Source organism: Agrilus planipennis, unplaced genomic scaffold (assembly GCF_000699045.2).
Source record: "Agrilus planipennis isolate EAB-ADULT unplaced genomic scaffold, Apla_2.0 scaffold145, whole genome shotgun sequence".
NCBI lineage: Eukaryota > Metazoa > Arthropoda > Insecta > Coleoptera > Buprestidae > Agrilus > Agrilus planipennis.
Genome location: NW_020440372.1, coordinates 284,314 through 308,482, shown reverse-complemented (window position 1 = coordinate 308,482; position 24,169 = coordinate 284,314). Strand labels below are relative to the sequence as shown.

Here is a 24,169-nt window from a genome sequence, read left to right as displayed (position 1 = left end):
TAAACTAGACTAACCATTGATGTCAATATAGTAGGCAAACATTATGCTTTTTATAAAAGTAGAAAATGTAGAGTATGGCAAAAGGAATAAAATTAAAAAAGGGCCCTCATTAGACGTGGACAAAAACACGTCTCTTTTTTGGATTTTGGTTTTTAGTTATAGTTTGTACAATGTACATGCACAAACAGTATTACCCTTAATGAAATGCAAGTTTATGTGGACATTTGGTGTGTTTGGGCTGTTAAATGCTGAATCAGTATTAATAAAGTTCACTTGAAGTTTTTTTATAATCTATTTTTTAAAAAAATGATGCGCATATGGTTGTATAAAACGATTTATCAGAAATTCCTCAGCATCGTTTTATAGAAAGTATTCAATTAATGAATTTAATAATTATAATTAGAGTTCGGATTATATACACTAAAAAATGGTAAATATATGCATGCAAATATGCTTAAAAAATCATCAAAATATGCAGTATAATATGCATTTATTTTAAATACATATGCATTATTGGAAAGTCTTAGAAATATGCTGACATATAAGTATGTATTATAATCCGAACTCTAATTATAATTGTATTTTGGATGATCCCATCTGGCGAAAATTTTAATTTAATTTAAGTTAAATAGCATTTAAAAGTGTGTATACGTATAATACATAACAAGAATAAGAAACAAAAATACATATTAGACTACACTAAAAATAAAATGTAAAATTCGTCTCATGGGTGAGGTAGATTAAAGAACAAATTTGCATTTACATAGAAAGGAATTGATGCAGTGTAGCTTATTATTAAAAGAATGAAACAATCAACAAGATTGTTATGTATGTCTGTATTTAAAACCGTTGAGATTGTAATACTTCTGGGAACTTATCTGACCATACTCGTTTAGGAAACTCTAAGTGCACCACATATATGTTTTCTACGAGGGCGGTTCAATAAGTACCCGTGTTTGAAGACAGAGAACGTTCCTGAGGGATGATGATGTTATCATCGTGTGCTGCCATCTATCAAACGACGCCAAAAACAAATTTCGGACTAATTGATAGGTTAGTTTGGATTTGGCAGCCATTCGAGTGGACGTGTTTCGTGATTTTGGCTAAGATGGAAAAAGAGCAGTATCGTTCGGTAACTCGCTTTTTGTTTTTGGATGGGAAAAATGCGAGGAGATAAAAGCTAAGTTGGATGCTGTTTATGGGGACACTTCGCCATCTATGACCACAGTTAGGTATTGGTTCAACGAATTTAAACGTGGGTGAACATCCGTTTTTGATGAGCGACCAGGACGTGGTTACCGAGGAAGTCATTAAAAAAGTCCACGAAATGATTCTCGCTCATCGACGAACGAAAGTGAGCGACGTAGCAAAGGCCGTAGGTGTGTTGACCGGAACGGCAATTAATATTTTACATGATAAGTTGTCGATGAAAAAATTGACGGCCCAATAGGTGCCGTGGACAACAAGCAGATTCGGCTGTAAACTTTGAAGTAGTGTTTAGAGCAATTTAAGCGAGATCCGAGAGGACTTTCTGCGTCGAGTTGTCACCGTTGATGAAACCTGGATTCATCATTACACACCAGAAACCAAGCAACAACCCAAACAATGAATTTCTCCCGGTGAATCTGCTCCAAAGAAAGTGGAAAGGTCATGGCGACGATTTTTCGGGATGCGAAGGGCGTTATCCTCATGAATTTTTTAGAAAAAGTAAGAACCATCACTGGACAATACTTGTACCGCTTCGACCGCATTTGGCGAAAAAGAAAGTGCTTTTTCACCACGAAAACGCCGGAGTTGTAGCATAAATTGCGTTATGAGTTGCTGCCGCATCCCCCGTACTAACTCAATCTGGCTCCCTGCGACTTCTTCTTCTTCCCTAACACGATGAAATAGCTCGCCGGAAAAAATTTAGCTCAAACGAGGAAGTCATCGCCGAGACAGGGGCGTATTTTGGAGAGTTTGACAAATCCTATTTTTTAGAGGGGTTAAAAAATTTAAAAAAATGTTGTCCTCATTTCTAACACGGGTACTTATTGAACCACCCTCGTATAGCTCTCAAATAATAGGATATAATTTGATTTATTTTTGAGTTATCTGTTCAAGTAAATTTTATAAATTTTTTTAAAAATTACTGCCCGTGTTCGTACAAGAGTGTCCGCTTATGGGAGAGCCATAACAATGCTTTTCTTATGAAAAGCGGCCGGGACCAGGCAAATGTGTACACTCGAAAGATATGCCCGTTTATGAGAGGTGTCCGTAAAGGGAGATTCTACAATACGTACGAGCAAGTTCAGCGTAATTACGTTCAATGTCGACCGACCGATCTAAGTCACTGTAGCACAAAAACCAAAATGCTAAATGTGTATTTCACATATAAAACCATACAAACATCCCAACTAATACTATAAATACAAATGTCAGTTTGTTTGTTTATTTATTACAATTTCACGCCTTAACTATATTAAATGTTTTTAAACTGAAAGTACCACTAGAGATTGAAAATGCGACAAATAACCTAAAAGCTGACACTTCTTCTAATTAAAATATTTACAATCGTCGGTCACCTGCGGTTATACCGGAAAAATACATCTACTGGCTTATTTTAAATGGAATACTATTTTCTTTATGATAGTTTTAAATTCAGCGAACCTTTTTAAATAGACATGAATTTCCATTCTAGGTAGCGAATTATGCAGCTAATTTTGAAACTGCAGTAGTCATACTAAGTGATCAACTATCTCACACCTATCTCTATCTAGCATTGTACCTATAGTATCATAAATTTATAGAGGATGTTAAAATGTAGCGTCCAACTTACAAAACATCGAACACGCGGAAGTTTTTTTTTTAATGGAATACCCTGCATATTATCTCTTCAGTGAAGGTAGAATTAAATTATGCGTCGATTAACATAAGGATTTCCTATACCTATCTGTAATAGTTTCTGTTGTGCACTAAGCGCCCTGTTAGACGTTTTTATATTAGTTGTGACAGCGTTAGGGTTTCATGTCAGAGCAATATAAACGTCAAATATTATGAACGAACCTGTACCTTTTTAATAAAAAATAATAAGTTGTATCTTTTCAATTAAAAATATTAACTCGTTTGGAATTTCCATAATAACATATTCTTGGTTTGTAAACTAGAACGCACTGGAAATTATTAAATTCCATTATGAATGTTTTCTGATATTTCAAAATGAAAAACGAACAGAACAATTACACCAATAACGACATTTTAAAATGTATTTTACATTTATGGAGAATGTCAGAAGGTTGTAGAGAGGATTTGTTGTCTTTTTAACAAAAGGTATCCAAATCTGCCTCTGATGAACAAAAAAAAATTCAGACGAATAGAAGCACAGTTTTTACGTTTTAGAAATAGAGCAAAGAAATTTTAACAAAAACCCGTAACTGAAGACGAAAATAACAAAATTAATGTATTAGCTTATTACTTTAACGCCAACCCTAGAAGTTCCATTCTTGCAGCCTCAAATGACTTGGGAATATCTGTCACATCGGTTTACAGAATGTTGCATCATAAATTCCATCCATATTCCTGTATTGCTTTCCAAGCATTTAGAGAAGGGGATAATACAAGAAAAATTGAATTTTGTGTTGTCATATTAATACGATTACACGATGATCAACTTTTTTATACAAAATTATATGTACACACGAGTTTAAATTTACGAGGGAGAGGTTTGTAAATCAGAGAAATTTACATTTTTGGGACTCACATAATCGTCATATTGTTTTGTGGATTCAAAATTCTAATATATAGGGTGTCCCACTTATAATAATTAATATTTATACCACAGATTCCTACGGACATTTGGAACATAAAATGTTATAACACTTTTGACTTTTGAAAAGTCCACGAAATGATTCTCGCTCCGACGAACGAAAGTGAGCGACGTAGCAAAGGCCGTAGGTGTGTTGACCGGAACGGCAATTAATATTTTACATGATAAGTTGTCGATGAAAAAATTGACGGCCCAATAGGTGCCGTGGACAACAAGCAGATTCGGCTGTAAACTTTGAAGTAGTGTTTAGAGCAATTTAAGCGAGATCCGAGAGGACTTTCTGCGTCGAGTTGTCACCGTTGATGAAACCTGGATTCATCATTACACACCAGAAACCAAGCAACAACCCAAACAATGAATTTCTCCCGGTGAATCTGCTCCAAAGAAAGTGGAAAGGTCATGGCGACGATTTTTCGGGATGCGAAGGGCGTTATCCTCATGAATTTTTTAGAAAAAGTAAGAACCATCACTGGACAATACTTGTACCGCTTCGACCGCATTTGGCGAAAAAGAAAGTGCTTTTTCACCACGAAAACGCCGGAGTTGTAGCATAAATTGCGTTATGAGTTGCTGCCGCATCCCCCGTACTAACTCAATCTGGCTCCCTGCGACTTCTTCTTCTTCCCTAACACGATGAAATAGCTCGCCGGAAAAAATTTAGCTCAAACGAGGAAGTCATCGCCGAGACAGGGGCGTATTTTGGAGAGTTTGACAAATCCTATTTTTTAGAGGGGTTAAAAAATTTAAAAAAATGTTGTCCTCATTTCTAACACGGGTACTTATTGAACCACCCTCGTATAGCTCTCAAATAATAGGATATAATTTGATTTATTTTTGAGTTATCTGTTCAAGTAAATTTTATAAATTTTTTTAAAAATTACTGGCCGTGTTCGTACAAGAGTGTCCGCTTATGGGAGAGCCATAACAATGCTTTTCTTATGAAAAGCGGCCGGGACCAGGCAAATGTGTACACTCGAAAGATATGCCCGTTTATGAGAGGTGTCCGTAAAGGGAGATTCTACAATACGTACGAGCAAGTTCAGCGTAATTACGTTCAATGTCGACCGACCGATCTAAGTCACTGTAGCACAAAAACCAAAATGCTAAATGTGTATTTCACATATAAAACCATACAAACATCCCAACTAATACTATAAATACAAATGTCAGTTTGTTTGTTTATTTATTACAATTTCACGCCTTAACTATATTAAATGTTTTTAAACTGAAAGTACCACTAGAGATTGAAAATGCGACAAATAACCTAAAAGCTGACACTTCTTCTAATTAAAATATTTACAATCGTCGGTCACCTGCGGTTATACCGGAAAAATACATCTACTGGCTTATTTTAAATGGAATACTATTTTCTTTATGATAGTTTTAAATTCAGCGAACCTTTTTAAATAGACATGAATTTCCATTCTAGGTAGCGAATTATGCAGCTAATTTTGAAACTGCAGTAGTCATACTAAGTGATCAACTATCTCACACCTATCTCTATCTAGCATTGTACCTATAGTATCATAAATTTATAGAGGATGTTAAAATGTAGCGTCCAACTTACAAAACATCGAACACGCGGAAGTTTTTTTTTTAATGGAATACCCTGCATATTATCTCTTCAGTGAAGGTAGAATTAAATTATGCGTCGATTAACATAAGGATTTCCTATACCTATCTGTAATAGTTTCTGTTGTGCACTAAGCGCCCTGTTAGACGTTTTTATATTAGTTGTGACAGCGTTAGGGTTTCATGTCAGAGCAATATAAACGTCAAATATTATGAACGAACCTGTACCTTTTTAATAAAAAATAATAAGTTGTATCTTTTCAATTAAAAATATTAACTCGTTTGGAATTTCCATAATAACATATTCTTGGTTTGTAAACTAGAACGCACTGGAAATTATTAAATTCCATTATGAATGTTTTCTGATATTTCAAAATGAAAAACGAACAGAACAATTACACCAATAACGACATTTTAAAATGTATTTTACATTTATGGAGAATGTCAGAAGGTTGTAGAGAGGATTTGTTGTCTTTTTAACAAAAGGTATCCAAATCTGCCTCTGATGAACAAAAAAAAATTCAGACGAATAGAAGCACAGTTTTTACGTTTTAGAAATAGAGCAAAGAAATTTTAACAAAAACCCGTAACTGAAGACGAAAATAACAAAATTAATGTATTAGCTTATTACTTTAACGCCAACCCTAGAAGTTCCATTCTTGCAGCCTCAAATGACTTGGGAATATCTGTCACATCGGTTTACAGAATGTTGCATCATAAATTCCATCCATATTCCTGTATTGCTTTCCAAGCATTTAGAGAAGGGGATAATACAAGAAAAATTGAATTTTGTGTTGTCATATTAATACGATTACACGATGATCAACTTTTTTATACAAAATTATATGTACACACGAGTTTAAATTTACGAGGGAGAGGTTTGTAAATCAGAGAAATTTACATTTTTGGGACTCACATAATCGTCATATTGTTTTGTGGATTCAAAATTCTAATATATAGGGTGTCCCACTTATAATAATTAATATTTATACCACAGATTCCTACGGACATTTGGAACATAAAATGTTATAACACTTTTGACTTTTGAAACAAAATAAAAAATTATAAAATTATAACAGTTTCGATGCCGGCCCTGCACAATCGCAAATTAATTACGATTGCCAGCTGATCGTAGAAAAATTCACCTTCAGTAAGTTGGAATCAGCTGGTTTTTGGGGTGATGTTATTGTTTATGTTTGGTATTAAGTTACGGATCAGCCGAAGAAAATGCACTCGCGTTAAGATCCATTAGATAACTGAAACACGTTAGAAAAACTATATACCTATCACAATCGAAAATCCCATGATCGTAAACTGAAGTGGACCTAATGTAGTCCATGACGTCGAGTATTATGTTATTTTAAATAGAAAAGAAATTTTAACAACTACGGAATAGTTAGAAGCGGTGCACAAACAACCCTCACCACCCAGCGTTTGGTAAAAGTTTGTAACATAACGTACTAGTGTACGAAAACAAATGTATGTGTTATGGTTGTAAAAGTTGAGACAAGATGCAGACCTACTTTGACCATTCACATGTGTTAAACGTTACTTTTGCCTGGCAGGGCTCATTAACCCCACGTGGGGTAATACAAGGGTGTGTCCAGAAGGACCAATTTTGGTTATTTTGTTTTCATTAAATGTAAAAAGCTAAGTATTGATATAACCTCGTATAATTACACTGCTGGAAGTGACTCGAAAACAAGGCACATAATGTTGTAGATTCTAACAGGTTGTTCAGTTCGCTTTGGATTGTTGTGGAATTTACTTGTTTGTTAGTGTTAGTTTATTTATTTAGTGGTCATTTCATAAAAGACTATTACAATAAGGACAATTAGTAGTGTGATAGTGCATTCTAGTACGGTTCTTATTCAACCGTCAGTTGGTGGTGAGTTACATTACCAATGCCTATCGGATAATTCGAAATATTCCCGGTATCTGGGCCAAAATTCGCAGCAACTGGGTACGTCGCTGTCAGTGTTGCATTGAAGCGAATGGCGGACAATTTAAACATTTTTTAAAAAAGGTACGCATTTCTTTTTCACTTTTACCTTTTTTTTACAAGGTGGAAGTGCATTCGGCTTCTTCCCGGGAGGTACTTGTTACATCCACACTAGATCAGCTGAGCGACATTGGTCGCCTAGATCCAGGTCCGTAATAAAACAAATTGTACGTTCAAATTTACAAAGACGATTCGCGAGCTCAATTGTCACTGGATTGAAAAATTGTATAACACTTTTTTATTGTATTTTGTGTCAGGAACCCATGGTTTTTTTTTTAATTATTATAACTGGGACACCCTGTATATTTAGTTTTAATGTGTTTGCTCTCATCATCATCATAAGGTGGTGGTCCTAAGACTGGTTGGCCACGCACCTCTACTCTTTCCTATCCTAAGCTAATCTTCGCATTTCCCTAAAACTAGAACAACATTTCCAATCCTACTATTTGCGAACAGTAATCTAATATAGGTCTACCTCTACCCTTCCTAACTCCCGCTTCTGCCTCTAATATGTCTGTGACTAGACCTTAATGCCTGAGAAGATGTCCTACTAACCTATCTCGCTTATTTCTTATTAGAATTGGCCCAAGTCACCCCACTTAACACCCCTCGATTTCTATTTATAGGGTCACGTAAAAAATATGATGTATTATTGTACTTAAAAAAAAAATTTACTGTTCACTGCTTAAAAGAATTAAGTTGTCGCAATTGGAAATAAATTTTTGAATTTTTAATTTTTGTATTTAATGAAAATAAATGTTTATTAAATAAACAGTCATCATTTTCTGGAAAAAATTCGTAATATATTATTATAAATCGAAATATCTCAAAAATCATTAAATTTTAAGATAGAATTGTATAATCAATATTGATTTTAAAAATATAAAAAAAAAAACATTCCATTTAAAATAAGCCAGTTGATGTCGACTTCCGGATAACCCGAAGTAACCAAGGATGCAAGTATTCTAATTAGAGAGAGCGTCAACTTTTAGGTTTTGGCGCTTTTCAAATCTCCAGTGATAGTTAAGTTTAAAAACTTTTAATGAGATGATTACATGGAAAACCCTGTATTCACTAGACTTCAATATCGGCCGTTTTATTTATTTTGATGGTCATTAAGTGATTGTTTCACATATTCGTTAAATTCCAATATCAAAAGTTTTACTTACGGTCTATCTGTAAAAATAGTTACTTCACGAAGATTAGTATATTTATCCCCCCCTCCCCACACAAGTTCTTTAAATTTCCTCAACTTTTTGTTGACTAATCCGGTCCAAAGTTTGTTCACTATGGAATTAACAACTTCTAACTTTTGTAATCATTTTCTGATGAGTATGTACCCACTGTTTCACCTAAATGACAATACTGGCATTTTGCAAAATTTTCACCACAGAGTAACGGTAGAATTGTTTTTGTATAATTGCACATATACCACACATGCTACGCTACCGTAAAATAATTCATAGAACGAGACTAGAGATGGGCATACCTTTCCTTTCTCCTAAATTCTATATTAATGCAATGAGCGAACCAGATTGAGAAAGACTTTTGGTAAACCTTAAGGACACCTCGTATAACTGATTGAATGATATGAATGTAACAGTTTGTATATTGTAAACATAAAAACCCAAAATTTAATAAAACATTAAATTCAATTCATGACTTTACCTAGTCCACTGGAGCTTGGCACTCCGCCCTCTTTATTCTTATCTGGATTTAGAGTACTAGAGCTGATAACTTTAAAGGTACAAGTGTCACTCAGAGTCCATGCTGAATTCTGTAATTGACCAACCTTGGGAATACCAGCAGCCACAGTAAATCCTATCGCTCCTGGATGATACATAGGGCTGTTTTTCATACAAACTTGAGATCCTGCCACAATATCCGATTGGTTGGTGGACGGTCGTAGTTTACGACATTTCGTACGATATTTTTCCCACAAGCGTTTCCTTTGGGCAAACGGCAATACACCCCTTAAACGATAAACATTAATAAATATAAAAATGACAAAGTAGTTAATAGATAATATCATTGGGGAAATAATATCAGAAAGACTAATCAATAAATCATAGAAAATGATCAGAAGTAGCTGATTTCATCATTCATAAAATAATCTCTTTAAGTTTATCATGCTTGGTTACAACGAAATCATAATACAAAAATAATTTTGACAATTCCATGTCAACTGGGCATCGATCCTATTGTCAAAACTCAATTATTTAACGTAATTTATAGCAAAAACTAAGCAAATAGAACTCTTGCGTGAAATTCGACTATTAACCGAAATATTTACAATCAAAGAAAATAAAATGCAGAATGCGCAATTATCTCGAAATCTGAAAAATCGACGAAATTGGTTGAACCAGATTGTACACGATCGGTAGAAAGTTTATGTATAGTATATGATGGTGTTTACTGGATATTATCGCAAAATTTTGCTGTTGCAAGCTATTAAGAACATTTGGTTAACAAGATAATACATAAGTTTGTAATTATGAGAATACCTACAACATAATTCCTTTATTACAAAACTCCGAAAAACTCCCCCAAATAAAGACTCTTTGTCGATGATTAAATTGAATAGAACCAAGAATAAAGTAATAAAACAAATTTTCGTAAATTTTAAGATTCATATTTTGGTTCAGTTTTATTTTTGCGTTGAATTTATTCAGGTCTAGGTTCAGTATATATTGATATAGTATACAGTTATTTCGCTTATTTTTATAGTTAGTAATTATTTGAAGGATATTGTGTATATACTTTATTACTAGTATTTTGTTTTACCAACAGATACGGGAAATTAAAAGTGTTTTCTTAATACATATTTTAAAACCCGTAATGTTTAATATGAAGGTCTAGTAAATTAGGTCAAATTTACCAACGCATCTAAGCAAAAACGACCTTCAAAATATTCTTCTTTGGGCCCTATATAGTAAGGAAATAATATTAATTTATGCCGGTAATATTAGGAAATTTATAAGAAAGGGGCATGAGCGACTTTGCTGGCATACAGAAAGTGAATATAGAAGTTACTTTTTGAGCCCATAAACGTTAAAAATTGCTTAAAATTGTAAAATTCTATAAAGATCGTCCGATATAAACTCTTATTTACTTTCAACATATATCAAATCAAAACAAACTTGAACGCGTGATCACCTGGACAACGCAGTTTTTATTGATCAATTCAAATGTGGTGGCGCATTCAGTCATTACATTGCATTTTGATGTTTTATGTCGGGATAAATGTCGAAAAACTCAAAGATCAAGGCATATAGTATTACAAGAACTGTTGTACGATAAAAATGCTTTTCCAAAAATAATTCTTTCTCTGAACAAATCTACGTACCCTCACGTGATGCAAGTAGAAGCATTATAAGCCCTTGAAAAGGCATTTGAAGCCAAAGGACGGCCCAGGCCTCTCATAGAGCTGGAGAATTTTGCATAACATAGGAATATGCTAATAAAGTTACGGCTCTATCTCAATAACTTCTCTATTTGGGAAAACTATTAGATAAATATTTTTGGCTGCCATTATGCTACAATGCTACAATTGGAGTGTTATACATTCTAACTACGTAAATGCTAAATTGCTGAAAAGCAAAACACAGCAGAATAACAAACATAACAGTGAATGTACATTCGCTACAAACAATAAACTTCAAAGGCATTGGTGCTACAAACAAAAAGGCCACTACAAAAAGCAGTGCCCGTAAATAAAGAAGTCCTGCAAATAAAAATAAATCTCGAAAAGCTCAAAAAGAACAGCAAAAGTGGAAAGAAAGCTGTATTTACAACTTTAAGTGTAAATAATGTACATGACTCAGCATGGTATGTTAATAGTGAAGCTACTTCCCACATGCTTATGGATCTAGGTTGTTCATTCGTGATAAAACAGGAAGTGCTTGACAAACTAAATTAAGCATATTAAAAAATTAAATACGTATGTCTCAAATCTTTCAGTAGTTATCCCTAAATACAATTGCTTCAAAAGTTCTTTTTAAATCAAACGGGTATAAAATAACTGACGATGGTAAATGATGGTAGAGAAGAGGATCGTAAATCAAATTATACCAATGTCTTTTGAATAACGCAGATAAACCCTGATTTAATTTAGACGCGCAATGACTAATGTGACTAATCACATAGCAGTATTTACAACTGGTTCCATAACGCTGAGGTAATTGCAACACGCCTACCGTATTCCGTTCTTTATATTAGCAGCCTGGGAGGAATAAATATCTGGCTAAGAAGTACCATGGTAAAAAGTCGCCTCAATCGTCTTGCGATGATTAGATTCATTGAAAAATTTACAACAAACCTGAAATGTTTTAATTAAGATATTTTTTCTTGTAATATTGACTAACGACGTCCTTGAATACTCATGCCATAAAATATCAATTTTGAAGCATGCCACTGAAGATTTTTTTAAATTATAAATTTGTACGAAATGCACATACTGCAAGTTAAATTTTAAATTTTACTTATTTTTTGCTACGATATTCCTACGATAAAAACACCTGAAGGTTAATTGTTGAATCAATGCTTACATGACGTGGAAATTATCTTAAGAGGCATATTATTGTTATAAATTATAAAAATTACAATTTTCTTACCACCAATACAATGATCCAGATTCTAATTTTGCCAAAGAATAAAGAGGACAGGTGTATAAAGCTGTAATACGGTCTGTTTGAAATTCGGAATATGCCTGCGCTGGATGTTCTAGTTTGCTAGCTGCAGGAGTCAAAAGCTCGTCCATCCAGGTAGCTACTTTTCCAGATTCAGTCGCAACTGAACACCTGGTTGAACACGCTGATAAATGTACCACTTTTTCGTTCAACAGTCCCAAATATAACGTCTTTGGATGATGAACATTCAAATTCTGAAAGGAATATGATATGCACTGAAGATTTATTCATTAATAAAAATATATTATTAACAATATCTTACACAATATATGCCAAGTTAAATAAAGACTTTTCATAACGCAGTTCTAACCTAGAAGGCAGGACTATTGTCAAACATCAAAAGTTTTTAATAAAAAATTATCGTTCATATCATAACATCTACAAATCAACTAACGATACAAATTCAGTGAAGTGGAAAATTAAGCGGATTAAATAAATGGGCCCACCTCAACTATAAAAATTTATAGTGTCTTATAGCATTGTTGTTTTAATTTTTGCTTGGCAAGATTCCTTTCGTACTCTTCTTGGTTAATCGAATATTCATTTTTAGGTACCTCTTATTGAAAATGTTGGACCAATAATAAAACCCTCTATAAATTTCTGCGAATAATTCCTATTCGCCGCGATGATCTGATTCGTAAGGTCGCTTTATTTCTATCTTTCACTTATATCTTCGAAAGAATTAAACATTAACAGAATTACTTCTTGCGTTTGTAATGGGTATTAATTTAACTAATTAATCTTTAACATAACTATTATTAATTAATCACCCATTCTCTACTGCCTATGTTAATCATGAGTCAGTTATTTGCCGAATCATTCTTATACTATTTAGTGTTTCTAATTTGATATGCGGAAATTTATCAATCCGCTCTTATATTATGCATATATGCTAATGAATGCGATCATTCATTCATCGATCTCAGTTAACACCTGTACTCTATAAACAACTTTATATTTTGTACTATATGTACTGTTGGGATCCATGAGACGCCCCTGAAGGAACAGCGAGTTTCTGGGCGCGATAAGAGGAGCGAGGGGCACAGGTTAGGGATCTCCGCAGGACGGCGCGCGCAGAAACTACTCTTCTATCGACGGGCGGATTATTATTATGTTTGTTAAGAACGCGATCATATTAAGATGCAGGTGACATATTAACTAATAAATTGCGTTTTGTTAAGTGGTAGTTTTGTTTTATCTTNGACGCACTTCCGACTGCGATTCGCTTCTCAAACGTCACGAAAATGATCCGTTTTTGAAGCGCATCATCACTGGGGACGAAAAATGGGTTGTATACAACAACGTCAAACGCAAGAGTTGAGCAGGCTCAAACCATTTCCAAAGCCGATATTCACCAAAAAAAGGTTTTGCGGCTTTACTCTTCAATCAGAGATTGTTCTAGAGATAGTGTCTATATCGGGATACTGTTTATTTTTCAACGGTTACAATTAATTATTCTCGCACGAAATCGGTGTACGTTGTGGCATTATTTGTGTCACAGTAAAAGATGGAAAAAGTATTTCGTTGCCGATATTGAAGCAAAAAGCATTGTTTCCGGTATCCGGGCGTTATTGTTGGTATTCGTATACATTATTCAGATACATATTATTAGTATCTGATCTCAGTCATGGGAGGAGGGAGGGGTGGAACAAATTGTAGTGTCAAGCTGTTAAAAAAAGTATAAATCCTGCACTGGATAGTATAGTCTCAATCATTTTGGGACTCGACCACGACATACTGAAGTTTCGCTATATATCTGAAGGATCATCAGTTGTCTTTAAGATCCATTTCTTCTTTAACAAGATTACGTTTGAGACGTAAATAAATTAAATTGAAATTGTCCAAATTGGCGAAAACTGCGAATAAAGCGAAAAGTTCAACGTTCTTCAAAGAATTTCTATTTCAGGAAGTGCACTGACATCATTAAAAATATCACAAAATAATGTACTGTATAAAAGTCGTGAATTAGATGGCACGATTTATAAAAATATTCCGTGCAAAGATATTTCACACTATTGATTGGGAACTGACTGTTTCAGTCACGACGTTTTGTTGATAAAATGCTAACCAGGATTCATCACATGCTTTCAACGTGTTAGATTTACTTAAATAATTATTATCGAATTATAATAGAAATGTCATCAGTTCGCCTGTTCATACTGAGTTTACAAGTAGATTTATCTGTACTTTTAGGCAATGTTTACACCTAATCTTTTGTCTTTTCTATTTTATTCTTAATACCTACATGTGTATTTTAAATAATGTCACATACTATCAGTGATGTTATTTAGTTAGTTATTTAATAATTCAATTAATTTTTATCGTAATGGGTGTCTAAAAATCATGTGTAATTACGTGTAGTAATAACAACTAAGACTCGCAGAATAGGACTCTCACATCGAAGCAATGCGCTGTTGCCAAATTTCTCAGCATGGCTTGTATTAGAGANTATCTCGCCTATTTCTTACTGACTTCCTTAGAGTCCTCTGTTCTCCTATGCAGGAACAGGAGTCAGGAGGAGTAGAGGTAGACCTACAATTGATTACTGCTCGCAAATAGTTAAGGATGTGGGATGTTCTAGTTTTCGACCGAGCGGCATGGCCTAGAGGTTTAGATCATTGCTTAGCATTCGGAAGGATGCCGGTTCGATTCCGGGTCCATCTGCCTTGGTCCAAATTTTTCTGTGGTTTCCTTAGACCACTCAGGCAAATACTGAGGCAGTCATATTCCACAGATAATCTTTCATTCTCTTCTGTCTTCATTTCTTCAGTCTCAACTTTCTCACCGGAACCACCACCCACCCATTCCCACGATTCCTGAAAGGAGACTGAAGAGAGTCTTCCGCTGTACCTTCCGTCGTAGTCCGGAGGGACTGCCCGCCCACCAGCATTACTGGCTGGTGGGAATGAAACACCCAAAATTTTTTTTTCTAGTTTTCGGTAAATGCTTAGCTCAGTGAAGAGAGCTCAGAAATTCTGTAATTGGATTTATCCAACATTATTAATCCAACTTAACTTTTATTAGTCAACCAAATGCATGCAGGATTTTTCGTGTACCTAGTAAATTAAATTAATATTATGGGAATCATAAAAGTCGCAATAGGATTTATTTTTGTTATCCGCTATTCTAGCAGACACGAAATTTAAGATTTGATGGTCAGTTACAACTGTCAGATATGGAATGCGTTATTATCGTGGCATGATCAGTGTTGTGAAATTTAATAATAAGTGAAAGGCCATAAGTACATGAAAGATACATTATGTAGATACGCATGTAAGTGTACGAATGCGTCTGTCTTCATAATGTGGGTACATAAGTTCCGATTTCTACCATGTATGAAACTCGGAAGTCTGCCAAAACCGCACCCTGAACTAGTTATTAAAGCGTTATAACTCAAGTATAAGACGACTATTTGCAGTTTTTGTAATTCTTACTAAATAATTATTTCAATATAAATTTTTATTAGTTTCCACAAGGTGTATTACACTTCCTTCATTTGATAGACGATTTCTCGTACTTTCTTCAAACGTTTCGGTAATTAGAAGTTTACTTTAATTTAGTCATTAGCATGAGTGATAAATTTTAATCAATAATAAGATGTCTGAACATATGTAAATGTGATTTTCGCACTTTATGATGCTTAATGGGCGATTATAGCCACCAATACAAATGTCTACACAGATCGTATGCTACTAATAGTATTCGCTATTCACAAGTTGTATCCTATTACAATAAACCGATACTAGTTTTTTTTTTATTAATTTTCATCTGTCTCATTATTCTCAATTAAGAATACTTAATTACAAACGATTACTAACATATGCATAAGTACTCCATAACAAAATAGTAAGAATGGTTAATCTGAGTTTTCGCTATTATTATCAGAACACTGTGACATAGTGGCGTCGAAGATGTAGTCACTGTAATTGACCATTTGACATTTTTTTTCTTCCAAGTACTTGTTGTGCCCTAAATACCAGAGAACTGCAGCTACATGTGCACAACAGCCCACGACTCGTGTACGCACTTTACACTGGCAGTACCATCCACAAACTGGTGGTGAATCCATGCATTAGGTATATATTTTTGAAGATGAATGCNTGTTTAAAAGTTAAAATTTAAATGTTAATATAGTATTTAACAAATTCCGTGTTTTCACTAAAATCTACTCAGAACATACTGGACAACGGTCTGGTCGTCAATAACGCAGCGAAAGCCCAAAAAGCCTACAACTCAAATTAGTATCTTTCGACCTCGCGGTAAATATTTATAAGAGCTGGACTTGTTCAAAAAGATTCGAGAATATAGCTTCTAGAGACTGTAGTCTTTTTTGTTACGAGTTCTGAAAAGATTCCAGAATGTAGATCCGCGCAAATGTTGCGTGCCGCGCTGGATAAATATATATTTTTTCCAGTAGTAATAATAATTTCTCCATCAATTAAAATCACGTTTTTGATGGAAAAATTTGATGTAAAACACGATGGTTACACGATGTTAAAAAGGAAGTGGGGACAATTGTTTAAAACCGATTTAAACAATTTAATTGTTTATAACACAATAAATTTGTTAATAATATTTATTGAAATATCTTTTATGTATAGTATAAAATTTAAATTCGTAGTGTACAAATAATACCATTAAACCAATTCCCTAACCCCTATCCCGGTATGTTTGTGTGTTTAAAGAAGTTTCACTTCAGTAGGGTGTTGTATAATTACACGTTGTATTTTTTGTTAACTAATATCATGCAGTTTCAGGGTATTCTACTTACGTCTGCCTGTCGATATGGCTCGGGATCATTCCAGCGCCACTGATAAAGTTGCCCATTGGATGACAATGCAATTAATTCACTATACAGCGAAGCTATTTGCATGAACTTTCCTGATTCTTCAGGCCAGAATTCTAACTCCTCCGATATCCACAGGGGACTTGCCGTGTCCTTTTTCTTAGTTTCTGCATGAAAATAAAACATCCCATAAATTACTCGCGAAACAACATCATACAGCGTTTAATTTTTTAATAAACTAATAAAAAAGATCTAAGTAAACTTGTTCATATGCATATCATTCAAAAAGTACCTTAATCTACTCGTAAATTCTATTTAAAAAATGAATGAATGGATGGATTTATAGCATTTAACGACAAATAGCACGTGTACGAAATCAATACTGCAACTCCTTATAATTATAAAATTATTTACAGTAACAGAATTAACCCGAAAGTTTCCCATTTCCCTTTATGTTATCCTAAACAACCAAATTATCTCATGGGAATACTACCAAAAGATAAATTAATTCAATCTAGTCCTTTTGAAAATGTGGAGCTAGATTATTGCGGTCCTTTTGTAATTCATCATCGTCATAACGTCGTCAGTCCTAAGACTGGTTGGACACACACCTCCACTCTTTCTTATCCTGAGCTAATCGTCGCATTTCCTTAAAACCAGAACAACCCATATCCTTAACTATTTGCACAGCCGTCTCTACTTACAAGCCATGCTGAAGGTTTACTTGGCAACACTGTGGGAGTCCCAGGATTTCCCAGTTAATGAGAGTTACAACCTAATACATTAGTTGTTGTGTTTTTTCGTTGTTCTATAATATTTTAATTTTAGCGGAAATATCGTGCAGTAAATGTGCAATAAGGATGATTATAACTATTATGTGAAAGAAGTGAAAATGTTTTAGGTCAGATTGTGTGTTTTGGTTGTAAACTTTCTGCTTTATTTCTTAACAAAATGCCTCTCGTCGTTGTGTTCCCAATTGCTATTCAAATTATAAATCATCTTTAAAATGTAAGTACAAGTATGTCTATATTTTTATTCCCAAAAAAATAATGAAATGCGAAAAAAATGCATAAGTACTATACCTCGCAAAGATTGGACTCCATGAAAATATTCTGGAGTTTACATACATCACTTTAACGAAAGTGACATTATAAAAACAGTAAAAAAAAGTATCCACTGCCGGTAATGTTTTGAGTGTGCTTTTAACATATCCTAAATTACCAGAGAATAATGAAACAGGAATTTAAATTGTTGAAGAGTCTCCCTTAAACATAAGTCAGTTTATTGAAATTTTAAATTCCGATTTTTTAATGAATTGTGATTTAGATGACTCCTTAAAAATTTCCATTTCAGGATATGCAGTTCATTCTGCTCGTAAAAAGATAACTTGCAACAATTGTGTTTCGCTCATAATAAACAATAAAGGCTCTTGCGTTGGAGATATTTATTTTGATTATTTACAAAGGGGAGGACTTTCTGTTCCTACTGATAATATTAGTATAGTTTTTTTTTTTCACATTTATGCCATTCTTGAAGAAATAAGTAATAACGAAAATCTGCAGACACAATGTTTACGGGCTGAACACCAAAAACCAATTTTAGGAAAATTAACTATTTTCAAAAATATTTAGTTTTGGAAAACATTATAAAGATATATTCTTCCAAATTTTATCTTCTTTTGCTAATGTTTTGCTTAATGATTACGTTAAAATTATAAATTATAGAAAGCAAGTCCCGCCACTCCAATTCAAATTCAGCTAACTGTAAGACAGCAAAAATCCGTAAATTAGAAATTGTAATTAGTTTTTTCTAATGGGATGGCAGGGCTATTGGCGAACCCCAAATAAGCTAACGCGCCTTGGCAATACTTCAATTGAGGTGTGGAAATTTGTCTAATAAAATTACAATTATCGAGATGAAATTCATGTAGGTACCTAACAATGTTTACACCTAATCTTTTGTCTTTTCTATTTTATTCTTAATACATACATGTGTATTTTAAATAATGTCACATACTATCAGTGATGTTATTTAGTTAGTTATTTAATAATTCAATTAATTTTTATCGTAATGGGTGTTTAAAAATCATGTGTAACTACGTGTAGTAATAACAACTAATACTCGCAGAATAGGACTCTCACATCGAAGCAATGCGCTGTTGCCAAATTTCTCAGCATGGCTTGTATTAGAGACGGCTGTGCTATTTGCAAACAGTAATCTAATCTAGGTCTTCTCTTAACTCCTGTTTCTGCGTCTAATATGTCTCTAACTAGACCTTCATGCCTTAGAAGGTGTCCTACTAACCTATCTTGCCTATTTCTTATTGACTTCCATATAGTCCTCTGTTCGCCTATTCTTTCTAATACCTCTTCATTTCTAACCTTTTCTATCCACGATATCCTCATCATTCGCCTGTAATACCGCATTTCGAAAGCTTCTAACCTTTTCTTTTCCGCCATGCCCACTGTCTATGTTACGCACCCGTACAGCGCCGTGCTCCAAACGTACACCTTTAACAACCGTTTTTGAATTTATAAATTAACCGTTTGCGAGCACAGAAGTGATTTCTTTTTATTGAAGGCGACTCAACCCTGCGTTATCCTCTGCTTTATATCCCTACTACTCCTTCCATCCTGACTTATCTGACTTTTTAGATACCTAAAATCGGCCACTTCTAATTTTTCGTCTCCTACCTTTATATTCGCCCTTTCCCTACTTTTTAAAGTGAAACTTTTATTACATCGCCTCAAATTTTTTCGTTCATCTATCGCATGTCGCATTACAGCCGACCGCGTAGTAGGGCAAAGGTGAAAGGCGCTCGGCAGAGCAGCCAGGGGGAATATAGCAGCGCCCATGACTCGCATGAGCTAACCGTGTAGCATTTATATTCTCACTCATTCATGCAAGTGCATAACAAATACATTTATAGACTGTGAAACTCAAAGCGAAAATAAAAATATTAATAGAATTGATAGAAGTTCAAAATGATTCAATGATGTAAATAAATATCGTCCTCAGTTATTAACATGCGTCTAGCATCTGAATGATTGTATTTATTATGCATTCCGTACTTTCATACGCAGATTGAAATTAAAATTTATAGTTGGATATCTTGTCTACTATTGATTTCCCATTACCATTCCCATTTTCCAATCATTAAGATAAGATTAAGAACGCGATTTTAACTTTATTGCCCTCTAACGAATAATTTTTCGAAAAGTTTCACTTGCATCGTGGTTTCATAAAACCACACAATTATTCTTCCCGTGCATACCAGTATTTTTGTTTTACTTTTATTTATTTTCATGAAGTACTGTTTTGCATCTATTTTATTTAAGCTATATCTAACTTCTCCTCGCTAGATGCTAATACTGCTATAATAAAGGAGAAAAAATCATATGTATGCAGTTGTCTTTGTGTTTTTCGACAAAGGCTCCATCTAGTCAAAAGATCAAATTTTAAAAGTTAAGACATTAGTTTCATCCGATTTATATAAGAAAATCAGGCACAATTTATCTGACGAAGATGTAGATTTACTTTATACTACCACGTCCACCCAATTTCGGAGGTTTATAGGAGACTGTGATAAAACAAGTTAAATATCATATATATCGAACTGTAGGAGACTCTCTATGAACAATTTAATATATTTATAATTAAAACTGAGGCAATATTAAACTACCGTCCTCTAACCCCGCTTTCCTTTAATCTAAATGGTTTTTCTGTTCTCACTCCTACTCATTTCCTAATTGGAGATTCTCTTAAGAGCATACCGCAAGGTAATTTTCGAGACGTGCCAACAAACAAATTAACACGGTGACAACATATAGGTATTGAGTTATTGTGTATACCTTTTGAATTATTGTGCATCCCTTTTGAAATAACAATTAACTACATAACATCACAAAACAAAATGTTTACTATTTTTTTTACTCACCCGGATCTTTTTCATAACCATTGTCCCTTAGTGCATTCTCTAACCACCGTCGCGGACCAAAGTACTGTCGCTCCCTCCAACGAGTAAAGCTCTCTCGATCCCGATCGGAATTTGAAGGATTGTCACGATCTGACAGACGACCCCTGTTGCTACTGCTACGACTATTTAAAGAGCTTTGTTTGAGCAAAGTCAAACAATGCCCAAAAATGCAAGTTAAAATACTTAAGCAAATAAATTAAAAGTCAAGAGAGAAGAAACAAAAATAAAGCGAACGTACAATACGTCTTCAGACATACTTTCTAATTCCGGAATAGCCGAACATGTCTTCAGAAAACATCGCATCCGCATCAATGATAACGGAGTGATCTGTGTGAAAACCGCCATCCAAGAGCGAAATGAGATCTTCAGGAACGTAAGAATCTGCAGCATCGTCCCCTTCCTCGCCCTCCTCATCATCACGTGACAATAAATTGTTTACAGCTAGATTTACATCCAAATTTGTGCGCTAAAAAATATATCATACTACAGTACATGATTCTCAAAATTAATTGCATTTAATTTTTTTAAAAAATTGTAAAACTATTTATATATTTTTGATGTTCCACATAACTCTATTAGAACTACAAAAAAAATTATACTGATAATGCTTACAATAAAAGTAAACGAAACACGTGTTCATTTCGAAAAGTTTTTGGTACATAAACTGAATCTCTTTGATATTTGTCTGACGATTCAATTTTATTTTTCTAGAAATAATTGTAATTCTTGTAATCACTATAAGTTATTTAGAGAAACACAATCAACCAGAATTTTAAAAGAAGAGGTAAAAGTAGTACTTAAAATTGGTAGTATCTCTTTCAAGATATGTTAAATTTTTTGAATCATTTATCAAATTATACTCTCTAGTCGTATGTCATTTATAAGTTCACTATTATCTTCTATATTTGTCTCTATTTTTGTTAGTCGATTTATAGTGTACATGAAGTTCGCTGATGGGTCCACATCCAACCGCTCTTTCGTGGAATAGATAATATATATAAAATTAAGTTGTTTTTACTAAAGTAGTTGTACCGCAATTACTAAAATGACTAAAATCAAAACCTCAAGACTTTAGATTTTTTTCCGAACGCTCAATACAAACTATGAAACTCAGTTTTGGTATAACATTAACCTTAATGTATGACTATGATTGGTAACAATTTCACTACTCCATGTCAATATGTTATTTTTAAAACTTACTTGCAATTCTCTAATAATTAAATTTCTACTTTTTCCTTGTAGTACAACTTGTGCTTGAGTCACTAATTCTTCAGGAACGTACGGTGCTGGGACAGTCACCATTGGGCGTCCACTACTACCAGATGAACTTGTTCCAATAATAACAGGTGCACCTCGAGCACCTATTAAAGTATACAGACTAGTATTAAAATGTGTCATATTTTAAAAATTTTGTATTTAACTAACAATAAATAATGTAAAATTGTTTAAACATGAGTCAAAATTTTAAATAAAATTACCTCCATGTCCAGAACCTCTTATTGCTGTATTTCGCATTATTCTTGCACGAGTCCTAATCTGTCGACTACTACTAGAAGGCTTGTTTCCAGAACCTCCAGAATTACTATTACCTCCATGAGAACCACCTCCCCCAGTGCTGGAACTTCTTTCTCAAAATAATATTTCTGTTAATGTTATATTTGTGCTTATTTACCTTTTAATGGGGTCAGTTTTACTCAAATCCAGTCTATCAGATATCACACTAAAAGAAACACGGCACACTCGTCCATCTTCAAGTAAAAGGGCAATATGAGATGGACCAAGAACTATTCTTTTGACACCTATACGTAAATTGATAAAGGCCCCATGTGGCTGTTGTCCGAACCTATTGATTCGTTCAGCAACTTCTTTAAGCCTAATTTAGACATGAAAAAAAAACGAAAATGTATTGAAATAAAAGAACAATTAATTAAAATCAATTAATTCCAAAATATTATACACACAGCAGAATTCAGAAGGAAACAATAGACTATCACAAATGAACTAACAAAATAAAAAAGATTTTCTATACACAAACTTATCTATACAAATAATGCACGAGTTATATGAAATAGCACATTAAATTAATAAATCAGTTAACTCTATTTGGAATAAAAACTTGTAAATCAAGCTTTAATTCATTTCAATATACAAATGAGATTACTTAGAAAGAATACCTGATATCTATAATTCCACAATAAATGAAATAAGTCACCCATTTTTCTGCCATAAACTTAGTTATAAACGGTTTAAAGCAAACATATACAATTGTAACTTAATATGCTCAGATTAATAAGAATTAAATAAAAAAGAATCAAAAATTTAATTTAACAATTCATCAGTTTGAAGAAGGTACATGATATAATATATAGATAAATGTGATACTTTCACAGATTTAACTGTAACAAACAAAACCTTCGAACGATAATAAAGGCTAGTCCGATTGCTAAATTGCGTCTCCATTTTAGTATGCGGAAAAATATAGTGTAATGGAGGAAAGAATGTCTAATAAGATCACTTAATATTTCTCAACTTACTTATCATTAAACTGCTCCTCAGAGCCTGGTAAAGGATGGACGACGAATTGTAACGCTGACATTACGTTAATACAACTGTTTGACAGAATTAAAAACTACTATTAACAAGTTTAAACTATGCCACAATACATCTTAGAATCCACAATCTGTATCTTCCGCCATGCTGAAAACTTTATCCTTGTTTGCTTTTTCGTTTCTATAAAGTGTTCAACTACCGATACTTATGAGATACAATATGACATGCCCTACACCTACAGACTCAAACTAGCGTCTAAATTCTATGGTCTAGGTCATAGACAGCTTAGTCGCGAGCATAGACATATAGTAATGGACGTGCCGTAGCCGTATGTCATTGTAATAATTTCTTGGCTCGAAAAGTGAGGGAGATGGCATAGGGTTTCGGACTAGTGCTATCTCTTTCATGACACGCGCATTGTCCGAAACTTCGTTCCATCTCTTTTTTTGGTTTACCATAATTCTGACCGCTAAGGCATGTCTGGGCATGTCCATTAGTAAACGCCGATGGTCGCGAGTTCAGGAAGCATACAAGAGTAGTCACTACGAACTTTACCGAATATGCCCGACAGCCCGAGTTACAAAGTCTATGTTTTACCATAGCTTCTAAAGGGAAAAATAAAGAAAACAAGAGTGTTATATACAAAACCGTAAGAAATTAAAATGCACAGTACCAAGTGAGCAGAGAATATTAATATGTGACAGGCAAAGTAGTAACAGGTGATAATTAACAATTAAACATAGGATTGATGTAACTGAAGATGAAAACCTTTTTAATGTAGTCCCTTGAC

At 33.9% G+C, this 24,169-nt stretch overlaps 1 protein-coding gene across 1 annotated transcript in view; it reads right to left on the bottom strand.

Annotated features, from left to right (window-relative positions):
* LOC108736971 (E3 ubiquitin-protein ligase hyd) overlaps positions 1–23,639 on the bottom strand; it is a 95,195-nt gene extending 71,556 nt beyond the window's left edge. Inside the window, 9 exon segments of the mRNA XM_025979658.1 lie at positions 9,048–9,352; positions 11,993–12,261; positions 16,839–17,020; positions 20,791–20,951; positions 21,087–21,295; positions 22,030–22,190; positions 22,308–22,444; positions 22,502–22,702; positions 23,364–23,639. Coding sequence (XP_025835443.1) covers positions 9,048–9,352; positions 11,993–12,261; positions 16,839–17,020; positions 20,791–20,951; positions 21,087–21,295; positions 22,030–22,190; positions 22,308–22,444; positions 22,502–22,702; positions 23,364–23,425 — 1,687 coding nt within the window. The 5' untranslated portion in view covers positions 23,426–23,639.
* Positions 23,640–24,169: the final 530 nt, after the last annotated feature.